This window comes from Rhinolophus hipposideros (genome assembly GCF_964194185.1).
Source record: "Rhinolophus hipposideros genome assembly, chromosome: 2".
In the NCBI taxonomy this organism is placed as follows: Eukaryota; Metazoa; Chordata; class Mammalia; order Chiroptera; family Rhinolophidae; genus Rhinolophus; species Rhinolophus hipposideros.
In genome coordinates, this window is record NC_138048.1 from 51,701,089 (window position 1) to 51,724,486 (window position 23,398).

The 23,398-nt window shown below is 45.8% G+C and overlaps 1 protein-coding gene across 1 annotated transcript; it reads right to left on the reverse strand.

The window, feature by feature from the left end:
• Positions 1-940: 940 nt before the first annotated feature.
• ZDHHC19 (zDHHC palmitoyltransferase 19) lies at positions 941-13,412 on the reverse strand (the record flags this gene model as incomplete). The annotated part of the gene is made up of 9 exons (XM_081079010.1): positions 941-1,275; positions 2,500-2,665; positions 3,724-3,928; positions 4,281-4,366; positions 10,706-10,811; positions 11,190-11,362; positions 12,142-12,281; positions 12,824-12,945; positions 13,288-13,412. 9 exons carry the CDS (start codon positions 13,410-13,412, stop codon positions 941-943), a joined length of 1,458 nt encoding a protein of 485 aa, XP_080935136.1.
• Between the last annotated feature and the right edge of the window lie 9,986 nt (positions 13,413-23,398).

Sequence of the window (23,398 nt, forward strand, 5' to 3'; positions counted from 1 at the left end):
AGAGCAGGCCCCAACACTAGGCCCTGATAACACTCCTCCTCTTATCAGGGGCCAAGGCCTGCGAGGGGCATGTCTGAGAATCAAGGGCAAGTTCAGGAGAAATGGGGAGGAGGCAGAAAACAAAAGTAGGTGCAGCTCAACTGAGGCTGCCAGCATGATAGGAAAGAATCTCTGGGGGGTGGGGCAATGCTTAGGAGAGAAGGTGTCGGGGGTAGTGTCAAAAACAGGTGTGAGCTAGGTCCCACTTACCCCTCAAGGAGGAGACGAGTCTGCTCCAAGCGACTTTCCTAAAGAAATCCTAAAAATCTCATGCTGGTAGAGACTAGAGAGTCCCCAGCTCTACATCCCAGAGAAGGAGGGGCCATGGCCTCCTTTGAGAATCTGAGGAAAGTTATGTCCTTGCCCTGTGTGGAAACCGAGGCCCAGGCTGTCAGGGGAGGTGACGCACACTTGGCTTAGGACTTGGAAAGTCTTGGCTGACACTGGGAGTCCCCTGTGTAGCTGGAGGCAGGGACTTGGTATTAAAGAGAAAACCGTAGGCTCAAAATGGCATCACTCATGCTAAAAGCCCATGACACCAAACCTAGATTAATACCTGATCTAATTGCAGTTTCAACCTCTCCCAGAAATATAATCTTAATGAGTCTGGAATTTTCTAGACAAGCATCAATAATCTACCACGTAGGCCCTCTCTATCCCCCAGAGAAAGAAAAGGCAACCTGAGTGATAAAATCCCTTCCCATTCTCTTCCCCCTAAAAAGATATCCTGGCCCCCAAATAATTCTTTATTTTCTTTTGCTAATAGCTCCCTGGCCCTATCCTTCTTCCTACAAAAACCTTTCATTTTATACAACCCCTCAGAACGCCCTTTAAGTTGCTAGATGGGATGCTGCTTAATTCATGAATCATTTAATAAAGCCAATTAGATCTTCAGATTTACTCAGTTCGATTTTTTTTTAAACATCACTAAGTGCAGTCCTGAGCCAGGCAGAGCAGCAGGGCCGGGCAAGACTAGGCCTCCCCGGCGCCTGGGCCTGGCCTTCTCAGCTCCCTGAGGATCTGGGGCTCCAGGCAGGTGCCACTCCTGACGCAGCCAGTTCCATGAATAGTTCCCCGTCAAGGCCTTGGCCCAGGTTCCTGGGTCCTCTTCCACTCTGGCCCAGGCCCAAGCCACCCCAAGGACTCCCACTTGGGAGTAGGCCTGCGAGTCCTGTTGGGTGCCCCGTTCTCGCCACCTCTCCTCAGTGCCAGGCAGCCTGGGCTGAGCTGTGGCCCCTGAACACAAGCAGGAGACTCACACAGACTCATGTGCCACATACACACCTGGGCTTGGGGGCTATAAAGGCCTCAAGCCCTCCTCCCCTTGCCATGCGACCATGTATGGCGGGCTTCCCAGACTACGTGAAGCGGCTTCAGCTTTACTTGTAAATGTGGGCCCTAGGAATTTTAAGTGTGGCCACTTCAGCCATTTACAGCAAGGCCCAAACTGGGCTCCCTCTTTGTATGCCAGGGAGTACGCTTCACCTCTCCCCAGAACTCAAGGGCATTGCTCAGTAAAGCAGGGGTGAGAGCTAAGGAAAGGAAAGAGCCCCAAGAGGGCCTGGGACTTGGAGAGAGACTTGGGACCAGAGCAAAGGGAATGAGAAAGAGCTGGAATCCCTGGAATCGAGAAAGCCTAGTCAGGAGCTCAGAAAGCCAGAGCCACAGCAACAGATGAGTCCGAAGCAGGACAAGGAAGGGCCCGAGGCTGCCACAGACGGTTGGGATGGGAGGAAGAGGGAAGTGCAGCCTCATGGAGAACTCAGCATATGAGAACTGGAGCCATGTCGTACAATGTAGGTCACGTACCTCCCCAGGCTGGGCTGGCACCCCTGGAGCAGAAGCTCCTGCCCCTAACGCACAAGCACCTGTGTGCCCACATAGACACACACCTCCACAGGCCTCAGGGATGTTCATCTGAAGACCTCACCTTCATCACACCCTGATTTCACCTGGACACAAGGGTGGCAGGAAGCAGTGGGTGGCGCCCATCCTCACTTCCTAAGATATCAGTACTGAAACTTCAGGGTGGCAGGGTCACATGGAGCGTTCCATACAAATCCTGATTCATATTCAGGATTTCATCCCGCCACCCCGCGATTCCAAGTGGGTGATCTGGGGACCCAGGAAATTCTGAGAAAGTGGTCTTTGGAGAAAGACTGAGCGGTCTGTTGGCTGTGTGGAGAAAATAATTATAATCACACTGCTGCATTCATTGTTTGCCTACTGTATACCAGGTGTTTTGCATGAATCACCTCACTTCATCCTCTGATAACCTTCCAGAAAGGTGCCATTATTTCCATTCTCAAGGTCACACACTGGTCCCTAGAGGAGCCACAGTTTGACGTACCCCCTTCCCCCCCACCCTTCAGGGGGCCTGTAGACTCACAGGGCCTGGGACCCACCCCAGGGACAGGCCCTGACTCCCCAACACGAGGAAGGGACTAAAGTGAGACCCACTAGCAGGAACTACGCAGGGCTGGACTGTGATGGAGGAGACCCCCACCCTCCACCTCCCAGGGATGAGGCAGCGGGAGGGCCCACTCCCAGACTGAGGGCCTTCCCCCAACCGCCCAGGAGGCGGCAGTGCCGGGGGCTGGATGAATTTCCAGGCAATGGGCGCCCCCTGCAGCCAGACAAGGGTGCGGCAGGGCGGGGAAGGATCTTTCCCGGAGCTTGACATCCACGACAGTGATGGGTTTTCTCTTCCATCATCTCTTGCCCTGGGAGGGAGGGGGCCAGCGCAGCCACTGTGGTTCTTACCACAGTAAAATGGGGGAAACGTTGCCCCATTTTAATGATGAGGGAAACATTGAGAGTCTAGTCGAAGGTCGCAGAGCTAGCTAGTGGTGGATCCATCTCCCTCCCAGGGTCTTTGTTCCAACCCCTTGGAGCACCCCCACCCCACGCTCCCTCACACCCTGGAAAGACATGCGCAGCACGGCAATCATAGGAGGTAGGCAAAGGGTGTTTAATGGGCTTTAGGGGGGTCTCGGCACTTCCGCCAAGGGTTTGGGTAAAGACAGGGCTCAGGAGGTGAGGTTCAGGTGCAGGCGTTCCTGGCATCGTGGGGTGTGAAGGGGTGAGCCTCGTCGGGGGGCCGCCTGCAGCACTGGCAACACTGGGCCTGCATGGAGCTGAATACCGCGTGGGGGTGTCGGGGCTCTTCCCAAGCCCCCACCCCACAGCTCAGGGCTCACCTGCTGGGAGGCACAAAACTGTCCAAGGCACCACTGCCCCGGGGCAGAGCGAAGAGAGAGGGCTGGCACCACAGACTGTCACTCTATCTCTACTTCATCCCTAAGGCTTTACCGCCATATGCTCCAGAGTAAAAATTGCCTTCAAAGAAAGGACTCTACCCCCCAAAATGATAAACCACTGGGCTAGTCTCAGTCCTCGTTATAACCCAGGAAACTGAGGCCCAGAAGGTATACGTGACTGGCCCAAGGCTAACCAGGCAGTGAGTGGTGTGCTCTTTTCCCTTTCTGTCTCCAGGGAGCCCTGGTGTATTCTGGAGGTCTGTGAATCCACTTCCAACACTCCTCAGGTCCAGAATCCCCCTCCCTGGAGCTCTGAGTGCTCCATTTCAAGGACAGTCAACATGGGGGAGAGGCTTACCCCGACACCTCTTCAATCCGCAGATGCCCCTCTCCCAACACACACACACACAAATACACTCCTCACCTCCTGGAGAGCTGCAGCCTCTCCACTCCCTGGAGGCCCCTTTCCTGGTTTGTAGCGAGCCAGAGGTTGGGGGTGATAGGCAGACCCAGGCCTAGGGAGGACCGGGGGACTGAGCGAGGAGGGGCACATCGGCAAGTGCAGGTCCTGCATGGGCACCCACTCAGGCTCCACCATTCTCTGCAGCCAGACAGCTTCAGCCAGGTACCTGGGGATCAATGAGTCAGACGCAAGGGGTAGTGGCCCCCCAGCCTGGTCCCCATGCCTCCTCAGCTTGGGAAGCACACGTCCCTGAGCTTGGCCGTGCAGGGAGCTGCGGCCAGTCTCACCCAGACTGCAGTGTCCCTCTACCCCATTTCCTGGGACAAGAATTTACAGAGGCAAGGAAGTGCAGAGGCTCCCAAGGCTTCCACAATATCCCGGAGGAAACTCCAGAGGAATGAGAACAGTGAGTGTAAGGGTCTGGGAGCTGTATTAAGAGGCAAGGGGAGATGACCCATCTTCACCACGCCCCACCAGCCCCAGGGGCCACTGCTCAGACCTCTGGTTTGCCAACTCACTTGGGTCCCAGCGGTGCACAAATTGTTAAATACCAGTTGCTGGCACAACCATGGTCGAAGGGGTTGTATCCCTGCAGGTATCGGCACTGGAGGGGGGTGAGGGTAGGAAGAACTCAGGGCCAACAGCACTGGTCAGGCCACCCCCACTGGCCCCACTTCCCCGAGTCTTGTCAGCCCAGCACAGCCCAGGGCTGAGCTGAGGCCTCCCCCAACTCACTTCTGAGTGGCTCTCTCCGGGCAACCCTGGCACTGCACCCACCTCTCCTGCCTTCTCAGGAATCCTTCCCATCACCTTGTACCCACTTTTGTAGTATCCTTCCCATTTCTGTCTCCTTTGGCCATATACAACTTCCTGCTGCGTCCTTCCAGACAGTGTTCAGATCTTCCTTTTGATGCCAAACTGCTTCAAAGACAGTTACACACACACACACACACACATACACACAGACACACCCTGCTCCCGCCACTTCAATAATTTCCCATCTCATTTTTCTCTAAACTTGTGCTTCACTGAATTTCGCCATCTGGAAAGGCAGTTGCATGGGGCCCAATCATATTTCCCTAACCAAAATCACATGGCCCTGGAAAATCTGTGCTGAAGCACCCAATGCAGTCAAGGTCAAGCCCAAAGGTCAAGCCCTCCCCTGGGCACTCCTTACCAGGTTTTCCTTCTCCCTTACCCTCTCCCTCCACCCATGGACCTCGCCCCCTTCCTGAGCTCCCTCCTCCTTTCTAGTGCTGGCTGAGTCTCACTCAGACTTTAAGAGCCTTAGCTACAAAATGTTGGTCTGACCAAAAGTGGCCCAGCAGCACCACGAGCTCCCCTGTCACCCTTGCCACTGTTACTAAGACTTTGATCTTCAACACTATTCTCCACCAAAAGAAACCAGGGTTCCATGTAGGGAAGCTGACACCTGGGGGAAGAAAAGTCAAGACAGCTCCAGAATGTCCTATTGTTGCCAAAAAGCAACACTAACCTTTGTGATATTTTGAGTTCTGTCTACTTAAAGGTGTTTAGAGCATGTAAGGAAAACTGATGTTATATTTGCAATTTTAATTCAATCGTTTGAAGCATTTAATCAAATCTACACTCAGAATTTTAGAGAAATAAATGTTGATTTATTAGATGTACATAAAGTATAGAAAAATGTCAATGCTTCAATGCTTAAAGGAAGGATAACTATTTAACAAATTCATAATGCAGGGTGACTTCCTCTCTCCCCCAACATGGGACCTTCTCAGACGTGAATGGAATCGGACAGCTCTGAACTTTCCAGACTGTCCTTTCTCACTGGCTCCAGATCGGGGTCCCTGCTCTAATCCCATGTTCCGCCCTTACAGTCCACAGGACCAAAACCAAAGTGGGCATTTTCTCACCCCATCTACTCTCTCCTTAGCTCGATCCCCATCTCCCAGGGATCAGGGCATCAGGCTTCTCTCTCTTTCCTTGTCTCTCAAAGCATTATGGATTCCTTTGTTTGTAAGTTCACTCATTTACTCATAAATATTGAGGGTCTTTAACAATGTTCCAGGCGCTGGGCTGCTGGAAGAGCAGGCAGCAGGCCAAGACTGCAAGGTGCAGGCTGAGCAGCAGCCCAGGAAGCAGAGCAAGCTGGGCCAGAAAGGCTGGGAAAGGGCCACTGCAGGCGCATTCAGTTTCAGGAGCTGCTGTGTGCAGTTGGGCAAGATTAGTCTGAGGGCTGCCCACTGGCTTTGGCCACTTGGAGAGTACAATGTCAGTGTGACAGTGAGGACAGAGGCCGGGCCGAAGTGGGCCAAGGAAGGTGAAGAATGGCACTGGTGAGCACAGCCAACTCTTTCAGGAAATATGGCAGAGCTGGAGGGGAGAGTGCAGCAGATGGAGTGGAGGCCTATGCTGTAGAGGGAGGCTTTTACTTTGCTTTTAAGATGAGAGAGACGTGAATATGTATAAATGGTGATGGGCAGGAGTGATAACAATAATAACAGCATATACAGCGCTTATTCTCTCACCACTGCTCTATGTGACTTATGCATATTAACCCATGCTGCCCCCTTCTTTACAGATGGGGAAACTGAGGTACCAAGTGACTGAATAACATATCGAAGATCTCCCTGCTGGTATGTTGTGGAACTGTGATTTGAGTTCACGTGGTCTGGCACCAGAGCCCTTGCTATCAACCACCAAGCAGTGGCCCCAGGAGAAGTTGTAGTCAGGGGATAGAGGTAGGATGGAGGTACCTGTAAAGGGGTCTGCAGATAATGGGAAATAGCTTTGCCTGGTGAATTACAGAGTGCAGACCACATTTAGGTTTCTTAGGTTGGAGATCCTGGATATGGAGGGCCTCATTCTGAACAGTGGAGAGAGGGCAGGCCTATGACCTGACCTGGGGTTAGAAAAACCACACGATGTGGCAAGGGAGAATGCTGCCCAAGAGACGCTGAAATGATGGACTGAGGCTTGAGCCAGAAGACATGTAGACCACAGGGGGCTGATGAGTAAGGGCTGAGAGACACAGCTGGTCTGGGAACCAAATATGGGTGGAGTAGAGTGATTGAGTGGTGGCTGGAAGGATGGGAGATGGTGGGCAAAGAGCGCTGCTGTCCTATCAGCTGTCCAATGACTCCAGCCCCTCCCTCACCGAGGTGGCACACTACAGTCTTCCTAAAGTAGCCTTTAGTCAAGTCATTGTCCTGCTGAAGGAATCCCATGGCAAGGATGTTCACTTTTACCACTCCTCCTCAGCATTGTATTGGAGGTTCAAGACAGTGCAGTAAGAAAAGAAAAAGAAAGCCGTACATGTTGGGAAGGAAGAAATGAAACTGTCCTTGTTCACATGTAATATCATTTTCTATGTAGAATCGACAAAAAAGCTATTAGAACTAATAAGTGAGTCTAGCAGAATTGCAAGATCCAAGACCAATATAAGAAAACCCATTGTATTTTCTTATCAGTCATGTGCTGCATAACTATAGTTTAGTCAATAGAAGACAGCATATACCATGGTGGGCCCATTAGACCACAATGAAGCTGAAAAATTCCTATCACCTAGTGACATCACAGTCATTGTAACACCACAGTGCAACAGGTTACAATTACCTACACTGTTCAGTAACATGCTGTATAGGTCTGTAGTCTAGGAGCAATAAGCTATACGTAGGTGTGTAGTGGGCTATACTGTCTAGGTTTGTGTAAGTGCATTCTATGATGTTTACACAACAAACTTGCCGAATGATGCATTTTTCATATGTATTCCCATAGTTAAGTGATGCATGACTGTAACAATAAACAAATGGAAATAAAATTATTTTTGAAATTTATAATACACAAAAAAAGTAAAACACTTAGAAAAAATCCAACACAACATATGCAAGATCTATTTGCCGAGAACCGAAAAACACTAATAAAAGAAATCAAAGAAGACCTCAATGAATGGAGTATACCATGTTCATGAATTCAAAAACTCAATATTGTTAAAATATCAATTTTCCAAATTGATCTATAGGTGCCACGTCATCCAAATGAAAATCTCAGCAAACTTTTTAATAAAAATTGACAAGCTGATTCTAAAATTTATATGAAAAATCAAAGAAACTAGGATAGTCAAAAGAACTTTGAAAATTTTGTTCTTTAAAAAAGAACAAAATTGAACAACTCACATTGTGTGATTCCAAAACTTAATATAAAGCTACTAATCAAGAACTTGGCATTGGCAAAAGCATAGAGAACCCAAAAATACATCCACACCTATATAGTCAATTAATTTTTGACAAATGTGCAAAGACAACTAACTCAATGGAAGAATAGTGTTTTCAACAAATGATGCTGGGAAAACCTATATGCAAAAAAATAAAGCTTGAGCCATACCTTTCAACACAAAATTTAACCCAAAATGAATTGTAGGTCTAACTATAAAATCTAAAATTATAAAACTTCTAGAAAAAAAATATAAAACAATCTGTGTGACCTTGGTTTAGGCAAAGATTTCTTAATTACAACACCAAAAGCGTGATTTATAAAAGAAAAAAAACAGACCATGTACTTCATCAAAATTTAAAACTTCTAATCTTTGGAAGACACTGTTAAGTAAATGAGATGACAAGCCATAGACTGGAGAAAATATTTGCAAAACACATATCTGAATCTAGAGTATATAAAGAACTTTTAAAATTCAATAAGAAAACAACTCATTTTTTTTTAAATGGGCAAAAGGCTGAAACAGATATTTAATCAAAGATATACAGATAGTAAATAAGAGCATGAAAAGATGCTCAACATCATTAATCATTAGGAAAATGTAAATTAAAACCACAATAAGATACTGTTATACATTTATTAGACTGGCTAAAATTAAAAAAAAAAAAACTAACAATGCCATATGTTAGTGAGGATGCAGAACAACTGAAATTCTCATACATTGCTTTGGGAATGCAAAATGGTACAGCCATTCTGGAAGACAATTTGGCAGTTTCTTATAAAGTTAAATACCAGGGATGCCAAAAAAATGTATACAAGTGGACACTTTGGTCAACGTTGCTCAAGCAGTAGTTCGCTGTAATCAGAAGTGTCTGGACGCTGATGGTAACCACTTTGAGCACCTCTTGTAATTGCAGAAATCAAATGTGACTTGTATTAATTTTTTGTTATTAGTATATATTGAGTACTACAATTTTAATAGTTTTCCTTTCTTAAAATGTGTATACATTTTTTTGGCACCCTCTGTATACAGTTACCATATGACCCTGCAATGCCAACCCTAAACATTTACCCCAAAAGAAATGAAAACTTATATTCACATGCCTGTACACCAATTTTTATAGCTGTTTTATTTATAATCAACAAAAACTGGAAACAACCCAAATATCCTTCAATTGGCGAACGGATAAACAAGCTGTGTTACAGCCATATACAGCACTAAAAGAAAGAAACTACTGATATGGGCAACAACATAGATAAATCTCAAATTCATTGGGCTTGGTGAAAAAAGCTTGACTCAAAAAGCTGATTCCATTTATATGAGACTCAGAAAAAGGAAAAACTATAGGGATAGGAAACAGATCAGTGGTTGCCAGAAGCTATAGGCCAAGAAAGAAACTGACTGCAATAAGCCATGAGGGAATTATTTTGGGATGATGAAACTGTTCTCAATCTTGGCTCCCTTGTCTTTTTGCAAGCTGGCCCCTCTTCTGCAAGCCCTCCCCTGTCTTCTGTCGATCCAAAACCACTGCGTGGTAAATCCTACTCTGTACTGCGGTCCTCCCTGAACTCTCAATTCCCTCTCTGCGTCTGGTGGTTACACAACTCTATGTGTCTGTCAATACTTATATAACTGTGCACTAAAAAAGAGCAACTTTTACTGTATGTTAAAAAGAGAATCCTGGGGCAGCCAGATGGCTCAGTTGGTTAAAGTGTGAGCTCTTAACAACAGGGTTGCCGGTTCGATTCCCACATGGGCCAGTGAGCTGCGCCCTCCACAACTAGACTGAACACAAGGAGCTGCCGCCGAGCTGTTGGTGGGCAGGCAGATGGCTCAGTTGGTTAGAGCCGGAACTCTTAACAAGGTTGCAGGTTCAATTCCTACATGGGGTGGTGGGCTGCACCCCCTGCAACTAAGATTGAAAATGGTGATTGGAGTTGGAGCTGAGCTGCGCCCTCCACAACTAGACTGAAGGGCAACGCCTTGACTTAGAGCTGATGGGTCCTGGAAAAACACACTGTTCCCCAATATTCCCCAATAAAAATTTTAAAAAGCAAGAATCCTATCGTGGTTGCCAGACTTCCACCGCACTAAGACTAAATTCTCCACCTGACTTTCTGGGTCTTTTTAAATCTGACCAACCCCAAGCAGTCCACTTGACTTCTACGTTATCTGGTCCAATTAAGACTGTTTCTTCACCATCCTATCCTCATTTCACAGACCTTCAGGCTCCCTGTCTTTCTGCAAGCTGGCCCCTCATCTGCAAGCCGTCCCCTGTCTTCTGTCTATCCAAAACCAGTACGTGGTAAATCCTACTCTGTACCACTGTCCTCCCTGAACTCTCAATTTCCTCTCTGCGTCTGTGCTGCTCAACGTAGGACAGGCCCCTGAGAGTGTTCACATGTGTCTGGCGGGTATTATTCTGATTTCAGGTTCTTTACCAACACAAGCGCAGGATGTAGCGTTACTCACTTCTACGCCCATCACTCAAAATAATGCGCACGTGGCCCAGCAAACATTAGGCCCTCGACACAGTGCACCCAGGAGGTGGCGTGACCACCGAGGTTCAGGAGGAGACGAAATTTCAGCTGAACTTGGGTCTGGAAGGTCTAATGGGGCACCTTCGAGGGAGTTCAGGCCACCAAGGACCGCAGTGGTGGAGCAAGGGCGGAAAGTGCCGAGGTACCCGAGGCGCATCATAACCACCCCCAGCCTGGTACAGTGGCGCCCCGCTCTGGCCCCGCGTACCTTGCCCTCGTAGGAGCGCTCGGCCGCGCTCACCGACTTGGCCTGGATCAGCAGCAGCAGGAAGAGCGGCAGCAAGAAGCCAGCAGCAGGGACAGCCAGCAGGACGCTGCCCACGGGCTAAGGAGCAGCCCCGAGGACGTGCGTCCGAGCCCCACCCCTCACCCCGACTCCGCCCCAAACAGCGCTGCCCACAACCAGCCCGGTCCATTCGCTCCCCTGGCTCCAACCCCGCAGAAACCTCACCCCACCCCGCTGTCCAAGCCCCCGTGACACCTTTAACACCCCCTAACCATGACCCTGCTAGATTTCTCACCTCGTCGCAGTTCCTCCTAGCCCTGCCCATCTCCCTGTCCCCACCCACCCTCACCTAGTCCCAGGTTGAGCCTCCCAAGCAGCCCCGCCCACCATTAGCTCGGCTACCGAGACCCCGCCCCTGGGCTGTCTGAGTCCTGCCCACTGCTCCCCACGTGGGCCTGGAGGATACGCGACGACCCTGTCTATGGAGAAGGGCAGGTGGGCCGTGCGCAGCAGGAAGATCAGGCAGGTGACCAGCACGGCACCCGAGTAGAGGCACAGGGATAGGATGAGCAGCATAAACAAGCGGAAGTTGCGGTGACCGATGCAGTTATTGACCCACTTGCAGTGATGGTCAAAATCCTGGTGGAGAGGGGCCAGACTTCCAGGACCCGACCTCTGGCCAAGGCTCAGTCGCCTCTAAATCTGAGGCCTTACCTGAGCCACAAAGTCCCTGACGTTAGCTTTTCGGCGGTTAGAGCACTGTTAGTTAGGGCTCCGTGGCTCACAAGGTCGCCTGTCAAGAGGCCTTTAGGGACAAGGCCTGTCTGGTCTTCTGTGGGACACATCCTGGTGTAACTTTGGACAGGACAGAGAGTATCTCTGGGCATATGTTTTCTCATCCAGCCGATGAGAAAAATAACACCCTTGCCCAGCCAGCATTCCAGCATGGTAAGGACCACATAAGACAGCACATTTGCAGACCTCTGCAGGCAGTGCAAACGGGAGAGACAGCACTCAGAGCCCAGCAGGCACCCAGAGGAGGACAGGCAAAGCTCCCAGGCCAGGGTTGCAGCCATCCTGAGGGCCTTGGGTATCTAGTGTCGGTGAGCCTAGGGGTAGGACGGGTTGCCTTTCTTCCTCCTGGCCTGACCAAGCCCAGAATAGCTGCAGATGCCCTTGTGTGTATCAGCACCTGTGCAGGCAAAGGCCAGCCTCCCAGGACAGGTGTAGGCACAGAGGCAGTGACCTGCATGAGTGACCAAGAGTGGCTGGGAGTTACTGCCACCCTAGACCTTTAGCAGTTCCAGAAGTGGTTTCATGCCCGCCAGTGGCCCCCATGTTAGTGGGCCTCCTAGTGCTGACCAGGTGCTGGGTGGGGAGGGGGAGTGGGAAGATAAGCAGGCGAGAGGGACACTCACCTCCACACAGATGTTGCACCAGGGGCAGTGGTAGGTCCGGGGTGGGCGGTGGAAGCAACACTTCTGGCACCACTGCAGGCGGAAGGCCCTGTGGTTCACCCACACTACATGTACCATCATGGGACCCTGTTCTTTGGAGCCTGGCACGGGAAGAGGATTGGGCAGCGCCACGAGGCTCTTCCATCAGTGTGTTGCTCGTGGCTTGAGGGCAGGGGGGAACCTCACAGTACCACTGGGCTCCGGGAAGGGTGGGGAGGAGGTGGGCAGGGGAATCCTTGGTCCCCGCTGAGCAAGCTGATAACGCTTGGAGAGGCTGGCGGTCAAAGGGAAGGTGAGTTTCCTCAGGAGTACTATGAGAACTCAGGTCTTTGGAGTCATGATGGATGCTTTAAGGAGTTTGTGCAGTGAGAAGGAGAAAGAGAGAACTGAGTGGTTGTGAAGAGCTGGCTTCTCTCCCCCACCTGCCCCTGCCCACCCCTCTAAGGCAACTGGATGTGTTTTGCCACATCTCAGTGGCTTGGAAAATGAAGCGCTAGAAGCAGGGCCCAAGCAAATGAGGACATGGGGTGAAGGGGTCCTGAGGCCCCAGGAGAAGAGATGGGAGGGGTACCTTCAGGAATCATCCGTGTAGGCAGGAGCCCTTAGGGTGCTACCTCATTCACCCAGGGGGCCCAGGTCTCACCTTGATGCAGAATGCCAGGGTCTGAGAAGTTGAGTGAAACGAGACTGAAGAAGGTGAGCACAAAGAGAAGACCCGTTATGATGGGAATGGCCCATTCCCCATTCTGGGCCATCCACCTGCAACTGAGAGCAGAGCAGGACTCAGCCCTGATCTGGGGTGGCCAGAAACTCCTCAGGACCCCGTCCACCTTTCAGAACCCACAGACCTTAACGTTTGCTCTAAACATCCACGCTATTGACAGATCTCTAGAGGCTCCACCAAACGTCTCCCACTATTCCCAGCCTCCTGCAGCTCCCAAATGCACCAAGTACTCTATACATCTGTCTTTGCACATTCAGTTCCCTCCACTTAGAATATCTTCTTTCTCTGACCCCTCTTCTGAACTTCCCCTGCATCCACACTACCACTATCTGTTTTCCTTTTTCTTTCTGTAAGAAACATGCCAGCTCATGTGGTAGACTCACGGGAATGCAAAAAAGAGTCCACTGAAAACCACTAGCAGCATGACATTGAAGGCAGCAAACAGGCTCGGGAGGATCCAGGGAAGTGGGGCCTGAGGGGGGGGATGGGGCTTCTTCAAGAGCGGCATGGCTGGACCTCCTGCGCCCCCAGAGGAGATCAGAGCCACCGGGTTTCCTTCCCCCTGCTGACTCCAGGAGCCCCATGGCCACAGCAGCCTCAGAAGCCACAGCTAAGGGTGGAAGGAAAGAAGTCCCAGTGTGACATCACAGAGGCTGAGGAGAATGGGAAACAGGGACTCTGCAGCAGAACTGTCTGCAAACCCGCCCCACTCCCACTCGTGCTGGGGACTGAGAGCTCCTGCTCCTGGGGGGAGGTTAACTTCCAGACCACATGAGATTAGAGAAACTCATGGGGAGGATGTGGGTGATTCTAAAGACCGTTTCAGGCTCTGTGCTAATTGAAGCCGTGCTCATTGTTCGCTCTATCTCCATTTTTTTCCTTTCTGTTATTACAGAATTCCACTTTGAGAGAAGGGCAGCTAGATAATTTTCCAGCTTCCCTTGTTTACAGGATTGGCTTCATGACAATTCCAGTCACTGAGATATAAGTGGGTGTCTGTTGAGGGTTTCTAGAAAAGCTTTTGCCTTCCTGATAAAAGCAGGAAAGGACGCAGTTGGCACAGTGCTGCCCCTCTCTTCCTGTCTTGAACCTAGATGTGCTGGCTGAGGGTGCCACATTGGACCCATTAGGCAATAAGTCAACATGCTACACAGACAGAATGACATTGTTGAGTCTCTGCCCCAGCCTTGAACTGCCTCCCTCTGAGTTGCTTATTATGTGAGAAAAATAACTGGGTTTTCTGTTGCCTGCAGCTGACATTTGTCATTTGTTTTAGCCACTGAGCGTCTGAACCCCTCTGTGTTTGGAGGATTCCCCTCACTGTGAGTTGATGAAGGGCATGGACGGGTCCCCATCCCAGTTGGAGCTGAATATGCCAGACACTCACATTCGAAGCCTTTCTTGCAGCTAGCACACAGGCCTGTGACCCAGGTGCCACCAAGTAGCCTCAGAACTGCTACCACCAACTGACAGGGGGGTCTGCTGAGATGCAGCAACTGCACATATTGTCAGAGTTCCTATGTGTGGAAGTGTAATGGTCATTTTGAATGTCACTTTAATTTCAACAGAGAATGTATTATTCTTCTACATGGATAAAATCTGTAATTCCAAGATTCTTACTTTGAATTGGACGAAATGAACTAGAACATTTTGGGGAAATTAATTTGATTAAAAACAGCAAAAATCCCTCATCAACACACAATTATTGTTACTTACAGTTTTTTGTCTGTAGAAACATATTTTTCCTTCATGATATTCAAATTAAGAGATTCAAAATCAATGTATTAAGAATTTTATCTTACAATATACTTAATAATATTATATTTTAATACTGAAGTTTAAAGCTTTAGGTATTTTCATTTGTCATCATTTACTATAACTATGTATGCATGCACATTTAAAATACCTACATATAAAAATATACTTAAAGTAATATTTTAAAGATATATGTATAATAGGAAAGCATTGGTAGCTTGGAAGAGAAATGATATTTGAATAACACTATTTTCTGCATGATACAGTAAAAAGTTATTTGCTTTCTGCCTATTCTACCAAATAGTAGAGGGTTATTATCTCTCCTAATCTAAATAAGTAATATTAATGGCGTCTATTCACTTACATGCTTTTTTGCTGTTTTTGGAAATTTTATGACCATGGACAATGATAAGCAAATTAATGGAATGATAGGAGAATCCTCACTTCTAAAATAAAACTAAAAATGCTGAGTGTTACGTTACTTTCTGTTATGCCATGTAAAGGATTGTTAGTTCGATTAACAATACAGCCAACTCTCTAACCATTTATAATTCTCAGGCACCTTTGTTCTTATGTGGCAACAACTTTTTTTGATGCTGCTATTTTCTGATACTGGGCCCCAAATTCAGAAGAATAAAATTGACCTCGTGTCTTTTCGACTGCTAGGTAAATCAAAGGCTTGCTCCCCCACCTCGTAAGCCATGACATGGCACTCTCAAGCTTTGATGGATGTTCAAAACAGAAATAATTCACATGCTCCATATTTTCTTCATATGCTTAATGGTATTGTAAGAGGTGCCCTACTTATTGGGCCCATGTTGTGGGGTAAGCTTATAAATAAAATAGAGGATTTCATCTAGGTTTGGTATAGGTAAAGGGTTATCAATATGAATACATTTTTCAGTATTTTGCAGAGTGGGTAAAAGCACACTGGAATTAAAGTGCAAGGCCCAACACAGAGACTGTTAACCAATTGGCTTCTAAGAGTATTTTGTTCCTTGGTTTAAAACACTCATGACAATTGGCAGCACTGTGGCACGCACTTTACAGAACAGATTTGTCAATGTTTTCACTGTCCACTAACACGTTTTCTCCTCAGGTTAATCGTCACTCCACACCAGTCAGACACACTGGCCTGCTTGTTGTTATCAAACACACCTGGTGTATTCCAGTCCTGGGTTCCTGGCACTTGCTGCTCTCTTTCCCTGGAATTCTCTGCTACAAATATTTGCAGAGTGTTCTCCCTCACTTCACAAGCTTTGTTCCAGTGGTATCTTATGTCATTATACAGATGCCTGTATTACCATTTATTTCCTTAGAATAGATTCCTAATGGTTAGATTTGGGGTCAGTGAATGTGACTTTTTAAAACAGCTTTTGCATAATGTGCAAGATGCTTTCCAGAAGGCGTGCACACGTTTATACTCCCACTATGAGCATACATACCCATGTTATAATACTAACACTACAATTAAATATTAACAGTAAATAATTTCTCTAATTGTGTAGATGACAAATGATATTTTATGTAGATATTTTGATCTTTTCATTTATTGCTCCTTAAATTACTTGTAAGATTCAATATTTTATGAACCTATAGATCATTTTCTTATAGTTATTTTGTAAATTGTCTATTTACATCTTTTGTTTGCTCCCATTTCTTTTTTTTCCCTTTCTTCCTTCCTTCCTTCCTTCCTTTCTTTTTTCTCACATTTCAATGTGGAAGTGTTGGGGTATTTTTCTTTTTTAAATTGTGGTAAATATAGGTAACATAAATTTCATAATTTAAACCACTTTTAAGTGTACAGTTCAACGATGTTAAGTACCTTTCCATTGTTGTGCAGCCATCACCATCATCCCCCACCAGAACTTTGTTGTTCCGCACAGAATCTCTATACCCGTTAAACACTAACTCCTCATTCCCTCTTCCCCTCAGCCCCTGGTAACCACTGTTTTACTTTTCGACTCTATGAATTTAATTATTCTTATAGGTGGGATGACACGACAGCAGTCCTTTTGTGTCTGGCATTTGGCATAATGTCCTTAAGTTTCACCCTTGGCCTTTAGCTGTCCTGGAAATTGGTATGCTGTAACATGTACCAATTTCCTTCCTTTTTAAGGTTGAATAATATTTCATTGTATGTATATGCCACATTTTGTTTATCCATTCATCTGTTGATAGACACTTGGGTTGTTTCCACCTTTTGGTGAAAGTGAGTAACGCTACTATGAACATAGATGCACAAGTATCTATTCAAGTTTCTGCTTTCAATTCTTCTGGGTATATATCCAGAAGTGAAATTTCAGGATTATCCAATAATCCTGTGTTTAATTTTCTGAGGAACTGCCATACTGTTTTCCACAGCTACTGCACCATTTTACATTCCCCCAACAATGCACAAGGATTCCAATTTCTCCACATCCATGCTAACATTTAAAAAAAAAATCCATCGTATTAGATATAAAGTAGTATCTCATTTGTGCTTTTGAAGGAAATGTTGGGTTTTTCTTTCTGATTTGCAGGAGCTCTTTTATATTAAAATTTTGGGCTGTGTTTATTGCAAATATGTTTTCAGTTTGTTTGCCTTTTAATTTTGTGTGAAATTTTTAATGTAAAGTTTTTGTTTTTGTTTTTTATTGGGGAAGGGGAACAGGACTTTATTGGGGAACAGTGTGTACTTCCAGAACTTTTTTCCAAGTCAAGTTGTCCTTTCAATCTTAGTTGTGGAGGGTGCTGTTCAGCTTCAAGTTGTTGTCCTTTCAGTCTTAGTTGTGAAGGGCGCAGCTCAGCTCCAGGTCCAGTTGCCGTTGCTAGTTGCAGGGGGCACAGCCCACCATCCCTTGTGGGACTCGAGGAATCGAACTGGCAACCTTGTGGCTGAGAGCCCATGCTCCAACCAACTGAGCCATCCGGGATTGTAGTCACACAGCAACCTAGCAGTCTGTCCCCTCCAATCTTTCCTTAGGGAAAGATGACCCTGCGGGATTGTCCCTCATTGGGGTTGAGTTTATGCTACTCTAAGTCTCCATGTTTGGTCCTTGTAAGCAGGGTCTGCAGTCAAAGACAGGTAAGATTTCTCACGGGAGAAACAACCTAAGCCAGACGGGACTCCCCTAGGACCCCCATGAGCTAATGTAAAGTTAGGAGGTAGCTGTGCCCCTCCTTCTGAGAAGCTGGTGACACATGCCTCAACTATTGTCCTTTACCCTCAGGTGTAATGGACCCATTAGAACAATAGCATCTCGCCCCTCCTGTTTGGCTCATGGGATAATCTTATCTTGTGAGACTTGTTCCCCCAGGGATTGTATGCACCACACCTTGGTCATTTGGGGGATGGTATGCATCGGTTGCTTTGGGATCATTATGGGATTTGGAATGAATGATTATTGTGTGGCGTAAGAGTTTCGCAGACCCTGCCCCTAATCATGTGATTTCTATTGTAAAAAATCAATACCGATTCGGGTCTCCAGTCCCTGGAGGCTGTGAGTCCCTTGGTCCTCTGTGATTTAACTATATTTGAGTCTCTGTCTCTTTATGATAGTTTAACCCTCACCGCCTCCCTCACCTTCCCACGGCTTGTGTTGTGCAGGACGCAACACGGGAGGTCAGCAGCAGCTCAGCGGCAGCTCAGCGGCAGCTCAGCTCAAGGTGCCATGTTCAATCTTAGTTGCAGGGGGTGCTGCCCACCATCCCTTGCGGGACTCGAGGAATTGAACTGGCAACCTTGTGGTTGAGAGCCCACTGGCCCATGTGGGAATCGAATCGGCAGCCTTCGGAGTTAGGAGCACGGAGCTCCAACCGCCTGAGCCACCGGTTGGGCCCTTTTGTTGTTTTTATGTAATCAAATCTATTGATCATTTCCTTCACATCATCTTACTTTACTTCTAAAGCTTTCCCTCTCCTTCTGACAAATACTTAACTATTTCTTGTTTTCTTTTTCATTTAACTCTTTGATCTATCAGAAATTAACGTGGGCTGAGATAGAAGGTAAGGGTCTAATCATATATTTTTCCCACATCATCATAATCACTTGTTCCAGCGTCATTTATCGAGTAAGCTTTCTTTTCCCTCTAACAACAGACACTACATTTTTCATATATATTAAGGTCTGTTAGTGGCACTGTGAGGTACCTCCCAGATCCCCCTCCAGAAATGAAGAACTTATGCCCCCAGCTGTTGGAAACAGCCTTAGCTTGAGGGATTGCCTCTCCTAAAGAAAGCTGCTTACCCAGATCCCAATATCTTCCAGGGGCAGCTTGCATCTAAGGAGTGGCCAACATGAGGTTATAAAGGCCCAGCCACTTTGCCCCAATGCAAGACAATTCTGAAGGGCCATCCCATCCCACTGTGACCTTTGGGTTAGCTGAGGCCCTTACCACAGATTGCTCCTTTTGCTCAGTCCCATTTCCTTCCCTTCCTTTCCACTGTGTTGATCCTAAAATGATTCCCTAATAATCATCCTGCATGCTAATTTCTAGAGTCTGTGGACTTTTTGTTTCATTAACTTATTGAATTTAGCAGCATGTAGTTCAACTTTTGTAGTTTTCGAATTCAGGGGTTTTTGCATTCTTCGTTCTCATCATCTGAATCACTAAATTTATGATGTTACATAGTAAACAAAAACATCATAACACAAAAATAAGAAATAACACTAATCGATAAGAGGTGAGGCCCTATTCAAAGGTCACCTTTCATTGTATACTAGCATCTTCCTTTCCCATCTCAACTGCAATGTAAAACAATGCCAAGTGCAGGTACAACGACAATTTACTGCAAAGTGAAATTTAAAATTTCACAGAATTTTATGATATTGATAGATGCTATATTAGAATACCATTTAAATCACCCCAAAAGTCTAAAACAGGTGAAAATTGAGGAAGGAAAAATCAACAGGTTTGACAACATGGTGGGCTCTTCAAAAAAGAATGGCCTATGGCTTCACTGGTAAATTTTACCAATCATTAAAGAATGAACACAAATCCTTCTCAAACTTTTCCAAGAAACAGAAGAGCCAAAAAAAAAAAAAGAATACTTCCTAATTCATTCTCTTGTAAGGGTGAAACTCGGGGAACCATTTACGTAGTTAGACTTAGCTAGTTTGCAGTTTGATCCACCCTGATACTCAGCTGTTGTCTCTTTGTTTTTCCCTTCACTGATTGATTTAAGAACTCTGCTTTGTTCCCTTTCTCAAGGCCACACATTCTTGGGTAATCTAGTTAATCAGTAGAGCACTAACCAAAAAAAGTAAACCCTTAATTTTCAGGCAACCGACACCAGAATCCATTTTGCAACTCCCTTGCAGTTTTTCCTGGTGACACTAAAAGCCCCAGGCTGCAGTGGCCTAGTCTGGAGATAACATTATCTTAAAACAGAACAGACTCCACTGCAGATTAGTGTAGCCACTATGGAAATCAGTATGGAAGCATCTCAAAAAACTGGAAATGGAACTACCTTATGACCCAGCAATTCCACTCTTAGGTATCTATCCAGAGAAACCCAAGATGCTGACTTGAAAAAATATATGTACCCCTGTGTTTATTGTAGCGTTATTTCATAATAGCCAAGACTTGGAAACAACTGAAATGCCCATCGGTAGATGACTGGATTAAGAAACTGTGGTACATTTATACAATGGAGTATTTATTACTCGGCCATAAAGAAGAATGAAATCTTACCATTTGCAATGACATGGATGGACCTAGAGAACATTATGCTAAGTGAAATAAGTCAGACAGAGAAAGACAAATACCATATGATCTCACTTAGGTGTGGAATCTAAAGAACAGAATAATTGAGCAAAGTAAACAGAAATAGTCTCAGAGAAATAGAGGAAAAACTGATGGTTGCTAGATAGGAGGGGGGTGGGGATGAGGGAGAAGAGGAGGGAATTAGAAAACACAAATTGGAAACTACAATATTGCCACGGGGATATGAAAGACAGTTTGGGGAATACAATCGTAAAGATTTTTGCAGGGTATCCAATGGACACTTGTCTTATTAGGGAGACCACTTCATGGACGGTGTAGGTGCCTGACCACTGCACTGTACACCTGAAGCTGAAGCTGAATATTGTATGTCAACTATAATTTAATATATATGGTCACAGGATATGGAGTACAGCATAGGGAATAGAATCAATGGCATTGTAAAAGATTTATATGATGCCAGAAGGGCAATAGATTGGGGGAGGAGGGTTATCACTTTGTGAGGGATGAAACGTCTAACTATTACATTGTATTGTACACCTGAAACTAAAAACAAACAAACAAACAAAAAAACCAAACAGACCAGACCCTGGGACACGACATCAGCCTTCAGTCAGACCTGCCTGACTGACTCCCCCTTTCCTTGTGTATCTATAAAACTTTATGACCGGTCTAGGACCAAGGAGATGGCCTTTGGGCAGCAGTCCACCATCCTCCCTCAGAATGTCGGCCTTCTGAATAAACCTGCTTTTCTTTCTACCAACCTTGCCTCTTGACTTTGAACTTTTTCAAATGGCACGCCACCGAACTGTAGAACGGTAACACTATGAGGTCAATATTACCCTGATACCAATGCTAGACAAAGACATCACAAGAAAAAACCTGCAGAGCAATATCCTTTATGAATATAGGTGCAAAAATCCTCAACAAAATACTAACAGACTGACCCTAGCAGCATATTAGAAGCATTATGTGCCTCACAACTGAGATTGATCTCAGGAAGACAAGAGTGGTTCAACATACAAAAATCAATCAGTGTATTACATCACATTAATAAGTGAACAAAAAATACAATATGCTTATATCAATGCAGAAAAAGCATTTGGCAAAATCTAACTCCCTTACATGTTTAAAACATCCCACAGACTAGGAATAGAAGGGAACTTTCTCAACCTGATAAAGGGCATTTATAAAAAGCCCATAGTTAACTTCATACTAGTGAAAGACTAAAAGCTTTCCTTGTAAGACCAGGAACAAGTCTAGTATGCTTGCTTTTGCCAATTTTATTGAACATTTTACTGGAAGTTTTAGCCAGAGCAATTAGGCAAGAACAAAAATAAGAGGGGGGCTGGGGGACTGGATGAAAAAGGTGAAGGGATTAAGAAATATAAATTGGCAGTTACAAAATAGTCACAGGGATATAAAATACAGCATAGGGAATGTAGTCGATGATATTGTAATAACTATGTATAGTGCCAGGTGGGTACTAAACTTATTGGGAAGATCACCTTGTAAGTTATATAAAGGTCTAACCAGTATGCTATACACCTGAAACTAATATAATATTGTATGTCAACTGTAATTGAAATATTAAAAAAAAACTTTAAGGAAAAATAAATAAAACATCCACACTGGAAAGGAAGAGGTAAAACTATCTTTAGTTGCAGATGACATAATCTTTTAGCTCATGGTTGGTGCAAAAGTAATTGCGGTTTTTGCAATTATTTTTAACCTTTTAAACTGCAATTACTTTTGCACCAACTAATATATAGAAAACCTTAAATAACACACACAGACAGAGCTAATAAATGAGTTCAGCAAAGTGGCAACATTATCCATAATAGCCAAAAAATGGAAACGACCCAAACGCCCATTCACTGATGAATGGATAAAACAAAATATGGTATATCCATATGACAGAATATTATTCAGTCCTGAGAAGAAATGAAACACTGATACAGCTACAACATGGATAAAACTTTGAAACATTATGTTAAGTGAAAGAAGCCAGACACTAAAGGCCACACATAGTATGATTCCATTTAGATGAAATGTCCAGAGTAGGCAAATCCATAGAGCAGAAAGTAAATTAATGGTTGCCAGGGGATGGGAGGAAGGAGGAATTGGGAAATATGAGGTTTCTTTTGGGGATGATGAAATATTCTGCAATTAGATTAATGGTGGTAATTACACAACATTATGAGTATACTAAAAACCACTCAATAATATACTTTAAAATGACTAAAACGATGAGTTCTATGTTATGTGAATTTTATCTCAATAAGAAACTTTTTTAGATATCAAATGATTGCAGAGCCCTGGGGAAAATTGATGAAATTCATGTGTGTGTGTGTGTGTGTGTTTGTTTTAAATATTTTGATCTTTCAAAAATGACCCTTAACAACGAGAGCCCAAATTGAAGTTGTAGGTATCCTATCACGTTACCATACAATTTTGTGGGGGAAATTAAACCCCCAATGAAGAATGATTCATTTTTCTTGGCTCTAGAAGTCAGTGTCAGCTAGACGTCAAAAATGAAGTCAGTGACAGCTAGAAGTCAAAAAAGAATCTGATTGGCTAGTGCAGCTGGTCTTTTCTTGCCACACCTTTGCTATCGATGGGTTGGTCTTGAGTTAGGGCATTGCCCTATATTAATCCATGGGTCACACTGTATAGAAGATAACCAGTTCAGGGCTTTGAATGGGGCAGAAGTACTCCATCAGAGCTAAAGCCTTCCCTCTCACCAGCACCCCCGTATTTCTCCCCCCATGTCATCCATCCTGAGAATTATCCAGTCTCCCCAGCCCCTGCTGCCAGGCTGTGGAAGACTGAGTGTCACCCCAGCTGCCTTCCCTTCCTGACTCCCTCCTTCTTTTGAATCCTCCTCTCTCCTCCCCTCCACACCCCCCAGTCTGTCCTTGAAGAAGTTTCAGAGACCATCCTCAGCATCTGTTATCTGCTCTAGGTAAGTCTAAAGTTCAAGGCTTTAGGCAATTAAGCTCAAGGCCTCTCACAGGCTAGAGATGAATGACCC